The 12,832-nt window shown below is 48.0% G+C and overlaps 1 protein-coding gene across 51 annotated transcripts in view; it reads left to right on the top strand.

Moving 5' to 3' along the window:
• Positions 1-12,832, top strand: part of Garnl3 (GTPase activating Rap/RanGAP domain-like 3) — a 144,242-nt gene that overhangs the window by 85,071 nt on the left and 46,339 nt on the right. For all 51 annotated transcript variants that reach the window (XR_015683290.1, XR_015683288.1, XR_015683289.1 and 48 more), the window contains 3 exon segments: positions 6,072-6,147; positions 6,717-6,815; positions 9,658-9,761. Coding sequence is in view for 47 of the 51 variants with exons in the window: in NM_001430653.1 (NP_001417582.1) it covers positions 6,072-6,147; positions 6,717-6,815; positions 9,658-9,761 (279 nt within the window). In the remaining 4 variants the exon portion in view is untranslated.

The following is a 12,832-nucleotide window of genomic DNA, read 5'->3' as shown; positions in this document are numbered from 1 at the left end:
GAATGTATTGTACAGAGGGGCTCATTTCCATCTAGTAGGATGCCTATGCATTAGATGTCTGCAGGCTTCGTTCTGTTACTCCCGTTTTAAGTGTGTGCGAGTAGGTGTGTGCATGTGACTGTGCACCTGTGTGTGTGAGAGAGAGATATACAGCATGTTATCACCAGATAACTGAGTATATTACCCACAGCAGAAATGGAAATATCATTTATCTAGTTGTTTGGGTCAAACTTGGTAAAATCCTGACTCCTCCATTTCCCTGATACCCCAAGCCTAATCTGTCACCTCACCTAGCTGACACATCTTTATAAAATGCCCTGAATTCAAATGTGTTGCAGTGCACTTGTTATGAGCACTCCAATGTGGTGGCAGCATCTGGTTCATTTCTGGCCTACACTGTACAGGCCAGATCTCAATTTTGTCTCTTTACTAAGGGACTGTTTGCTTGAAGAGGCAAATGTCCCTTGTTGATAACTTGGGAAGGGGTGAGCAGAGGTCATCATTCATGGGAGCTTTCTGAGAGATGAGTGTCCCAAGCGTTCCCATTTAATCCCACAGCTAGAATCAGTTGGGAGCATTGACCTTAACTCTAGTCCATTCTAGTGGTAAACCGTGAGTTGTGATGATGGGCGGGGGAAGCCTAGTAAGGAGCAGTGGTGATGTTCCTGAGAGATTAGCTACTTAGTAAAGTGAAGCTGGTGGCGTGGTGCCCGTGTTTTGTGTGTTCATGACTGCACAGACTGGCGTCCCCACGGGAGATTCAGTGTCTTGTGCTACAGTACACATCAGGTAAACCAGTGAGCTGTGAGCAGGCAGAACCCCATGCCTACAAAAGGCCGTCTGTCTTGGCTAGTGATAAACACGATGACCAGAGGTTGGCAAGGAAAGGGTTTACCTCTCATGCATCACTGACCATCACTGAAGGATGTCAGGGCGGGGACTCAGAGAGAGCAGGGGCTGATGTAGAAGCCATGGAGGGTTGCTGATTATTACTGGCCTGCCTAGCATGGCTTGCTCAGCATGGCTTGCCTAGCATGGCTTGCCTAGCATGGCTTGCCTAGCATGGCTTGCTCAGCCTGCTTTCTTTATACAACTCAGGACCAACAGCCCACGGGTGGCGCCACCCACAGTGAGATGGGCCCTCTCCCACAATCGCTAATTAAGAAAATTACTTACAGGGGCTGGGGATTTAGCTCAGTGGTAGAGCGCTTGCCTAGCAAGCGCAAGGCCCTGGGTTCGGTCCCCAGCTCCGAAAAAAAGAAAAAAAAAAAAAAAGAAAGAAAATGACTTACAGCCAAATCTTATGGATGTCCTTTCTCAATGAAGGCTCCCTCCTTTCAGGTGACTCTGGCTGTGTCATAATACAAGCCAGGTATCAAGGACCAAGCAACAGTATCAAGGACCCAGCCATGCTGTCTTTTCTTTCTTTTTTTTTTTTTTTTTTTTGTTCTTTTTTTTCGGAGCTGGGGACCGAACCCAGGGCCTTGCGCTTCCTAGGCAAGCGCTCTACCACTGAGCTAAATCCCCAACCCCCCAGCCATGCTGTCTTAAATAAGGCCATCCTTCCTCAGTTCCAATGGTTCTTCTGGATTCATTAGAACTTTCTGCTCAGATTTCACTTTTCTAAAAAGGAATATAATTTGGAGTATTAATTCCATAGATAAAATTAGAAGTAGGGGCTGGAGAGGTGGGTCAGCAGTTAAGAGCACTGGCTGCTTTTACAGAAGACTTGAGTCCACAGTTCCTGGCACCCACACAGTGACTTACAACCATCTGTGAATCCAGTTCCAGGGACACCACAGGTACAAAGCACACATGTAGTACACATATAGGCAGGCAAACAAATATATGCATAAAATAAAAATAAATATTTTAACTTTTAGATAAATATAAATGACAAATGTGGCCTGTTTGTGTGTCTGAGCAGGACTGTGTCCTGAGAAAATCAGTACCTTAACTCTCCAAATGGCAGCTTCCTCTGGTGGCCCAGACTGAACTTGGGACTAGAAAGCTCCCTATATCCCTCCAAATCCAGACCTCATGAAGCGCTGATGTGAATAGTGGCTTCTTCCAAAGTAGTCCATTGGGGGCTAGAGCTCAGTGGTAGAGTATATGCCTAGCATGCATGGTAAAGCCATGTTCAGTACCCAGAGCCAGAGGATGACAACTCAAAATGGCCTGTTATGATCAGGTAGTCCCAGATCAAACTACCTCTCCTAAAGTATAAGACAGCTCACTATGTTGACCCTGGTTTCTGAAAACAGATGAGTGCTTTCTAGTCAACGTGGGCATCATCTGAGAAGCCTCAGGCACCAGGTTATTTCAAGAGATCCTGTCTTAGTTAGGGTTTCCATTGCTGTGGAGAGACACCATGACCAAGGCAACTCATATTGGGACATTTGATTGGGGCTGGCTTACAGTGTCAGAGGTTCAGTCCATTATCATCATAGCAGGACGCATAGCGGCTTCCAGGCAGAAATGGTGCTGGAGAAGGAGCTCAGAGTTCTACACCTTGATCCAGCTATAACCAGGAGAAGACTGGATGGATCCTTAGGCAGCTAGGAGGAGGCTCTCAAAGCCCGCCCCTACAGTGACACACTTCCACCAACAAGGCCACACCTACTCCAGCAAAGCCACACCCACTCCAACAAGGCCACACCTCCTAATAGTGCCACTCCCTGAACCAAGCATATTTAAAGTACCAGAGAACCCTATGACAACATTCCTGAAATGTCCACCTGAAGCAGAAGGTTCTGTGTAATTTCTAATTTAAACTGGGGCTCTTTATGGAGTATTAACAGCTGGACAGCGGATAAAAAGAGATGCAGGCCAGGTTCATCATGGCAAACCTGGAATCATGCTCTTGTCCCTATAGGTGACCTCGAAGAAGGAAAATCTTATCATTCCAGGGTACCTAGATAATCCCCATCCTGCATCCTCCTTGCCCAGTGACCTTGTAGTGCTTCAGCCTGACCCAATAACACATTTCACAACTCCATCCCCTCCAAGGCCTCAGCCAGGGTACTGGTATCATGCTGCCAATCTCAGAATATCCCCATGAAGTTTCATGGCCACTGATATCTCTGCCTGTGATCTCAGCTTTGCTCAGTGCAGACCTGCCCTGTGAATACTGTCATGCTATTGGAAAGAGTCAAAAGACCTAGATCCCAGGTCTGCCTGCTGTTCATTTACGGCCAAATCTCTTGTTCCTGGACTTCGCTGCCTGTGGCCTGTGGGTCCTTTCTGGTCCTGAGCTGCTAGTATATATACCTAATCCCCTGCCCTATCCTTACTATCTGCTGGCTCCGTTGGACCCAATCCCAGGCTTCCTGGAAGCCTCCCAGTCAGTTCTTTTTGTTCACTGGTTCTTAGAGTCTGTTTCCAGGACCAGCAGTGAGAACATCTCAGGGAAATCTTTTTGATGCAAACTTCCAAGCCAGATGCCAGACCTACTTCCTGAGCTTGGAACACTGGGCTGGGAGCCAGTTGTCTCCTAGCAACCCCTCCAGGGCTCCTGATGCTGTCAAGCTGGACACCAAGTATAGAGGGCCATTGCCTCACTGCTTCAGTCCTCTCGTGATTACTCCAAAAGGGCTGGCTGTCTGCTAGACTACACATTGCTGTGACTGCTTTTTATGAGGGTTCAGAAACAGAAGAGGTGCCAGCATCTTAGAGATGTGTGACTGCTGTCATCGCTCCAAAAAAAGAAGAAACATGATGGCCATAGAAACCCAAAAGAGGTCAAAGTCCTGACAAAACTACAGAAATTGGGGCTGGAGAGATGACTTGGGGTTAAGACTGTTATGCTGTCCTCACAGGACCTGAGTTACATTCCCAGCTCACAGAACCTCCTCTAACTCCAGCTTCAGGGGATCCAACAACACCTCTAGCCCCCACAGGCATCTGTGCTCATGTACACACACACACACACACACACACACACACACACACACACACACACACAATTTAAAATAATAAAAATATAAAAATAAGCCTTTAAAAAATCTACAAAAAAAACAAAGCATTGAAACCTGAGCAGCTGATAAAAAGCAAGTGCTTCTGTCCAGCTTGGCTGTTTTTCTTGCTGCTTATACACAGCTACTGAGTCACACCTGTCTGTCTTCCTCACTGCCCAGCCTTTTGCTCTGCCCTGCAGATTCAGTAGTAAAATGTGTGTGATCCTAGAGGGAAACAGATACATACATGTACCTGTTCAAGGTCAGAATTACAGAGGGGATGGTGGTGTAAAGAGTGAGTGGTGCTGTGGTAGAGCAGCAGGGAGAGGTGGCCTGTCTGAAAGTTGTCAGTGGAACTGAGGCTTGCCTAGGAGGAAGAACATCACCCCCAAGAACTGGGGAGAGTTCCAGTATCCAGTATTCAATATTCAGGCGGAAATGCCCGCCCTGCTTATGTGTCTATCTAGAAAGCCACTGTTACAGAAGGACGTGAATCTGTCTCCCAGGTGTACTGGGGACAGAGGAGAATTTAGAAGCACAAACCTCAGATCTGAGTTTTTAGATCCTTCTCTTCATATGCTGTATGTGTATATGCTGTGTGTGCATGTGTGGCTTCACATACTCACACATATGGATGCCTTGGGTTGATGTCAGGACTCTTCCACTATCCCTCTTCTACCTTATTCATTGAGGCAGGATCTCCTAATCAAATGCAGAGCTCCCTGATATGTCCACTTTTGTTAGCCAGCTTGTTCTGCCCCTCTCTCTGCCTTCCTAAACTAGAATGCCAGGCACCTTACCAAACGTACCAGGCATTTCTGTGGGTTCTAGGGATCCGAATCCCTGTTCTTGGCAGCTGTGGTGAGTACTTTAGTCACTGAGCCACCAGCTCAGGCTGGGCTTCCAGAGCCTTACTTTTAGCATTCAACCTCCGAATCCCAACACCCTTGCCTTGACCTCTCACCTCTGATCCCACTGACCACCGACACCTTAACTACCAACATCCAGAACCCTTCATTTAGTGATGGGTCAGATGGCCTTGTGGTATTGATATTCTTCCAACAATGGACTCTTTCTTTGTTAACTAATTCAGGCATCCACAGAGAATAGAGGATAATATACAAATCCCCTGCCCAGATTAAGGGCAAAGTCATTAAAACCATAGAGTTGAGGGGCTGGAGTGATGCCTCAGTAACTAAGAACATGCGCTGCTCTTACAGAGAACCCAGATTTGGATCCCAGCACTCACATCCAGTAATCCATAACTGCCTTGTAACCCCAGTTCCAAGGGATCCAGTACTGTCTTCTGGCCTCTGAGGGTACCTGCACTTGCATGGTGACTATAACCTCCACATAATACAGTGTGATAATGAATTATGGTAATACAAACACATAAATAATAACCACGTCTTCAAAAAGTAACAGTTTGAGACCCTATTTCCTGCTCCCTGACTCCTTCCCTCTGTCTACCTCTCTTCCCTGAAGCAGCTACTGTCTTCCATTGGTGTTTGTCATTTCCACAGGCTCAGATTGTATCAGTCATCCACATAGTGGAGAATTAGAAACTCAGACTGGGAATAGCCGCTGCTTGCTTTGGCTTCATTGGCACATCTGGACTTGTTCAGAGTAAATGTCTGCAGGAATGGGGGAGTGAGCTCTTAGTATAAATTGCCCACAATTTCCATATCTATTTCTAGAAGAGCCTACCAGACGTCAGCCTAAGATTGTTATGTTTGGCTCTCAGTTACAATTAGCTCCCTGCTCTTCTTGGAACTGCTGCTGATGCGTAGGTCAGAACATTGTACAGACCTTGGGTGCCTGGGGCCATTTGTCAGAAGCACCACAATGCCCCTGCACTGATGCTGTCAGTAGTGAAATTACAATTGGATTAAGTGAAACAAACACGGATCACCTCACCTGTACACTATTGTTTAACCTACAAAAAATGAGTGACTCGTGTTAACATCGGTCAGTACTGGGGCCAATGGGAGGAAAGGATCCCCCAAGTGCCCACTCCAGTGACTACAGTGATCCTAAATGGCAAACACTGGCTTACAACTAGGTGCGCTTTAGCGGTGAAACTAACTGGGGTATCTTTTGCTGTCTCCTTGTAAGGGCTCTGTGAATTTCAAATTTGGGGTTCTTTTTGCCAAAGATGGGCAGCTCACAGACGACGAGATGTTCAGCAATGGTGAGCATCCCCCCTGCACCCCTGCCTCTGACTGAACCCTTCCCCACCACTGAACCAATTTCCAATCCGGGAGGCAGTTCACAGTTTTATAAGGTGGTCCTTGACCAGCTTCACTCATCTGCTCCGTATTTTACTGTCACCTAAAGTCCGCCAGTCCCTGCAATGGGCACTAGAGAACACAGCCAGAGGCTGTGAGGAACACACGTGAGCTTAGAAAACCTACTTCTACAGAGTGTAAAATATTTCCTTGCTGTCTCTGGTTGAGTGAATATAAAGACAGTATCCTCTTCCTGTATTTGTGTCTTCCATAACCATCCCTGTTTATCATTGGGCAGAGCAACAATAGCACCTTCATCCCTCAATTCTGCACGCCCAGGCCTGGCTCATCTGGTTCTGTTTTCCTTCTCTTGGGTTCCTGAAAATTACAAGACTTCTTTATAGCCCTTGGGTAGAGGTGATGCGACCTCATGCTTTGATACTGTGCACAGCAACGGTATCTCATTATCTATGACCTCTTTGTGGTAAGAAAATGAGGACCAGAGAATTGACATCTGTGCCTTTTCTTGCAGAAATTGGAAGTGAAGCTTTTCAAAAATTTTTAAATCTCCTTGGTGACACCATTACTCTAAAGGGCTGGACAGGCTACCGTGGCGGTCTGGACACCAAAAGTAAGCATGCCCCTTATCAAAATTAGTAAAATTCTGTTACTTATACACAAGAGAGGGGAACATATGAGCCAGAAGCTGGAAAGACTGAGAGTTATCCCCAGTATGACATGAACATGAGCATGGTCATTGACTCCAGTTCTTGGCTTTAGAAGAATAATCAGCCCTTGGAATTCATAGGACGCACCAGGAGACATGATCAGCCAATGCATAAACGAATGACATTTCAATCAGTGAAGGACCACATCTGTTGTGGGATCTCGGGAGGTTATAGAACCTGGTAACACAGTCGCGAGTGCAGTTTGCCTCAGTGAGAGTCACACAGCAAAGCTGCCTTACAACAAAAGTCTCCATTGTCCCACAGTTGCCTTTACCAATAAGCACCATCAGTATGCCAGGACCGGGCTGGGCTCAGCATGATCCCTGCCTTGCAGGAGCCTAGAGTCCCCTGGATAGCACAGGCGTCGCACGGATGATGGTTATGAAATAGATTGGCAGTCGGTGCCTACAGGATTGAGGAGGCGCAGAGAGTGCATGGGCACTTTGCCGACTCTGGGGATTACAGAAGACTTCTCTGGGGGAATGTGGAGTGATGAGTGGGGAACAGTTGGAGAGTCCTGAGAAAAGAATTTCAAGCAGGGAGCATCTGTGGAGTCCCTGAGGCAGGAAAGAACATGGTGTGTTCTAGAATCCAAGAGAGTGGCTTTCTGGCTGGAAGGAGCAGAAGGACCAAGAAGGTTGCAGTATAGACTAGAGAAGGGGAGGGGTGGCCCTGCAGGGAGTTTGAAGTCCCCTTGCTTGTCACTGAGTAGGAAAGCAGCCAGATCTCCTTAGGGCAGAACTGTGAGGAAGATAACCTAGAGGGAGCAGGCCAGGGGAGCCCCTAGAGAACCAGAGTCCACAGTCTAAATGGGGGACGGGGAGCTGTCATGGCTGGGGAACAGCAGGCTGGCCGGGAGACAAGTGTTTAAATCCCAGCTCTGAGGTAGAGGACTCTGGGGTGGGGGGCACAGGGTCCCATGATATTAAGAAAGTGGAGATGAAGAGGAAGAAGGATTCTCAGCGGGTCCCTGGGTCTCTGGCCTGACGTAGTGGGTGGAGAGCTGGGTGTGGAAGGGGAAGCCTGGGATGTTCGGAGGGGGCGAGAGGGCAAACTCAGGCTTGAGCCCCTAGGTCAGCTTCCAGCTGAGGAGCATTTCCCCCACATTGTGGGCTTCCATGTTTGCTATTTTGTTTGATCTTCAGTCAAGTCTCAAAGAAAGTCAGGCAGTAGTACATGGCTCCTGTAGCCTAAATGTGACAGACTTCCTGTCCAGGTAGCCTGACTGCCTGACAGCCTCTCTTCCGGCGGCACACACAGATTCAGAGCATGACAGCAATGTGTGAGGATGGCTGTGGAAAGGCCTCGGTTACCAGCTTCCCCCTGACACACTTTCACACGTGTGTGATGTGTTCCTGAGCACCTGCGAGCTCACCACCACGGTCAGCTCTCGGCCTCACTGTAGGAGTCCTGACTACCATCTCCTGAGCTCTTCTGCTCACCAGGTCTTCTGCCAGGTTAAGTGCTTTGCAAGGACCAGCTTGCTGAGTCTTCCCTGTGTTGATTTTCAAATTAAGAAACAGGATAAGAGAAAAGTAGGGTGACTTATCAAAAGTAGCATGGGGATCTGGGGAGATGGCTCCACTGGTAAAGTGCTTGCCATGTAAGCATGAGGACTTGAGGTTGATTCCAGCACCCCATAATAAAAGCCAGGTGTGGGGTACATGCTTGTAATCCCAACACTAGGGAGATGGAGGCAGGAGAGTTTGTGGGACTCACTAGCTATCTACTCAAGCCAAATCAGTGAATAATAAACAAACAAATATAGAGGGGGCTGGAGAGATGGCTCAGTGGTTAACAGCATTAGCTGCTCTTCCAGAGGACCTGGGTTCAATTCCCACCACCCACATGGCAGCTCACAACTGTCCGTAACTCCAGTTCTAAGGGATCTAGTACCCTCTTGAATTCCATGGGCATTTCACACACATGGTGCACAGGCATCCATGCAGGCAAAACACTCAAACACATAAAATAAACATAAATAACCCTTTAAAATATGTATTAGTCCTTGGTTCAGTCCGCCAAGCTTTGGAAGAACTTACACAGCAGTATATAGCGAACACTGCTCTAAACCCCACAGCCAGAGGTGAAGGAGAATCAGCTGGAGAGCAGGTGAAGACATCACTGCATGTGGACCCCAGACACACACACATGTGCACACATGCAAACACTAAGTAACAAGCTTTAAAAATTAAATTACAGAAAAGGATTTACATTTGGGGAGGGGAAAGGAGTCAGTCCTTGCCAGTGAGAACTCAGGCTGGTCCATCTACATCCAGAGGCTGTCTTTAATCACTGCTCAGTTCTTCAGAACCTCACCTTGATTTCATGCGCATCACAGCTTGTGTGAACTGTATCCTTCCCCCACGGCCACAGGAAGGGAAGGGGTTTTAGCATGAGAAGGCGCCTCGTCTGAAGTAGAGGGTGAGCCTCTCTCGGTGAGCCTCTCTCGGTGAGCCTCTCTCGGTGAGCCTCCCTCGGTGAGCCTCTCTCGGTGAGCCTCCCTCGGTGAGCCTCTCTCGGTGAGCCTCCCTCGGTGAGCCTCTCTCGGTGAGCCTCTCTCGGTGAGCCTCCCTCGGTGAGCCTCCCTCGGTGAGCCTCTCTCGGTGAGCCTCTCTCGGTGAGCCTCTCTCTCTCGCTCACCACAGCTGACAAGCCCAAGCCTTTGAGAGTGTATGGTGAGCTGCATGCCTTCAGCCGCTTCATGTAAAACCGGGCCACTGACTCTGCCCTTGCGTTTTACAGATAACACCACAGGGATCAACTCGGTCTATACTGTGTACCAAGGGCATGAGGTCATGTTTCACGTTTCCACCATGTTGCCGTATTCCAAAGAGAACAGACAACAGGTACGTGTGACCTTGGGCTCTTTGAGAACACAAACCATCACATGACTGGATGTATCTGAGCGTTGCGGTGCTGTATCCAATTAGAGACGAGATGTATTTGAGTGAGCTCCACTTCAGTTACTAACTACCAACTTGGGCACTTTTCTACAGTCTGTGTGAACTCAAACAAGGCATAGGAAGCCTGTTGTTACTGGCTCTGTCCTCTTCAAGACAGGATCAGAGATATTAGCGGGCCTGTGTGTGTGTATATGTATGTACTTGTACATGTGTAGCTATGATTTTAAAGACTAAATGTCTACACTATGTTGTCATAACAAAATACCTGGAGCTTGGGAGCACGATATAGAAGTTTATGTAGCTCAGAGTCATGTAGTTTCAAGAGCACTGGTATTTTGAGCTCTAGTGAGGCCCTCACAGTGGTTAGCATGTGGCACAGATATAGAAGAAATCACGTGGCATAGAGGAAGCATGAGAAGTCCAGGTTAGATTACAGACAGAACTAACTGAGCAAGAATGAACTCCCATGAGAAACTTTTTAACCCATCCCAAGACCTCATCACCTCACACCAGGCTCTCCTCTAACCTCCCCCCGACCCAATCCCTTAGCAACTCCACACTTGGAGTCAGGTTTGCAGCACATGTAACTGAGAGACTGCTCAGATCACAAGGAGACACCTTTCAGACTGTTCTGTCTTCTCCCTGGGACGTCTCTGTCAGTGTGCCTTTTGCCTTGTCAGAATAGGAGTCTGGAACATGAGATATGTTAGTATGCTACCTAGTTCTGTATCAACTTGGCATAAACTAGAGTCATTTGAGAGGAGAGAGCTTCGCCAGATTGACCTGTGGTGCATTTTCCTTATTTATAATTGATGTGGGGACTGGCAGCTCACTGGGTGGTACCACCCCTGGGCTGGTGGTCCTGGTTGCTATAAGAACACAGGCTGAGCAAGGCATGGGGAACGAGCCAGTAAGCAGCACCCGTCCTGCACAGCTCCTGCTGTGACTTCCTTAGATGACGGAATGTGACAGTTGAAGGCTGAAGTAAGGCTTTTCCTTCCCACGTTGACTTTGGTCAATGGTGTTTTATCACACCCAAGAAATCCTAAGACAGATGGTCGTGTGGTGTTAGGAGCGGCTTTCAGATTGATGGAGTTAACCATGACTATCTACGTGGTCTGGCCATGCTGGGAATGTCCCCCAGAGTTCTCCTTTCCCAACTCAGAGGTTGGGAAAGGTTTTAGGAGAAAAAAATCCAACCTGTTAGAACAGGTACAGCTAATATATGGGCTGCCGGTGATTGGCTTGGCTTTAATGTGTTAAGTGTTTTTGCCTGCGTCTGTACGTGCACTTCGATGTATACACAGAGACCGAACAGGGAGTCTGTGCCCCTGGAGCAGAAGTGAGGGAGACTTGTGAGCCACCACGTGGGGGCTGGGAATCAAACCCAGGTCCTCTGTGAGAGCAGCAGGTACTCTTAACTGCCGAGCCATCCCCAGGCTTGGTTTAGACAGATGAGGTTTGGAGAGTTATGCCCAGCTTGTATGACGCTTACCACCTTTCCATGCATCCAGAGAAGGCATTTCCATGAATAAATATCACTGATGTAAATGGACAGTTGCTCAGCAAACGAGTACAAGCTTCAAAGGGACCAGGAAGGCTTTTCACTGAGCATGTAAAATTCTGACTCCAGTAAAAGGGTGATGCGCACAGCGGATCAGTGCCCTGGGGTGATACTGCAGAACTGGGGGAGAGGCACTCTGGGGAGAACATGCAGGGAGGGGTGAAATGTTAAGTGCTGTTTTGTGTCTGACTGGAAAAAGTAGCTGATGGGAGTCTCGTGGGCTATGGAGACCATGAAGGCATTGAACTTGTCCTTGTTTTAGGAGAGCTCTGGTCAGGTATATTGAAACAGGACGCACGTGTGGCTGAGACTTGCTGTGTGCAAGTTGTCTACTCTGGTTGGTTGGGAAGCCCCGTGTCTCTGCTGCTAGGCCTGTTGACCACATGGAAAGGGTAGAACGCACCATCTTCTCTGCCACCCTCAATGCTCTTGACCTTGTACATGTCAACAGCGGCATCAGAACACTTACACTGTGGGTTGGGGTTCAAGGATGGAGTGCTTGTCTAACATGTGAGGTGCTGGGCTCAAGCATCAGAACCAGCACCCCCCACACAGCAGACACACAAGCTCCAGTGGAATGCCTTACCATCCTTTCTCCAACTCCCAGTTACAATGTGATCTCACAGAGGCTCTGTTTCTTTCTCTTTCTTCTGTTGTCTGTGTTTCAGTGATACCAAGCAATCATGCACTGACTCGCACTCAGTTGTTCTCCGCCGGTTAACTTCCTTACTGGTAAAGGGGATTATATGCCAGGCGTCAGGCAGGGACCGAGCCTCCAAGAGTTTATGGTATGGAGTCGAGGACAGGAAGCATAACCAAGGGCCATTCCATATGAGAATGACATCCCTGGCTAGAGAAGGCGCAGCAGAGAAAAGCAATTGCTGCTCTTTCAGATGACCAGAGTTCGGTTTCCAGCACCCACATTGGACAGTTTACAAAATGCCTGTGACTCCAGTTCCGGGGAGTCTGATGTCCTCTTCTGGCTTTGGTGGACACACACACACACACACACACACACACACACACACACACTTAAAATTTAATGCTATCACAAAACTTCTGTGGCTGCAAGGGAGAAAGAGCATGATAACTAATAAAAGTCAAGGAGGCCTTCCTGGAGAAGGTGCCATTTGCCTGAGCTTAGACAGATAACTATGTGGAAGATGTTTGGCCATACGAGGCTAGACAAGATAAGTTGGCAAGAACAGACCATATTTATTACACTTTGCATATTTATTACTATGCTACAAACCACTCCAGAACCTACCAGTTGAAGGTAATTAGTTGGTTTCTTAAGGCTCTGTGTGGACGACTCAGCAGAGAAGTCTTCTGCTGTCTCATAGAGGTTCTCAACCACTGCAGCTGAGCTGGGATCATTTGGAAGCTCAATGAGGACATTGGCAGATTTGCCTTTCCCCACAGAATGGAGTCTCAAGGCCACTTCTGTGGC

This window comes from Rattus norvegicus, chromosome 3 (genome assembly GCF_021556685.1).
Source record: "Rattus norvegicus strain SHRSP/BbbUtx chromosome 3, alternate assembly SHRSP_T2T, whole genome shotgun sequence".
In the NCBI taxonomy this organism is placed as follows: Eukaryota; Metazoa; Chordata; class Mammalia; order Rodentia; family Muridae; genus Rattus; species Rattus norvegicus.
This window is presented reverse-complemented; position numbering and strand designations above follow the sequence as displayed.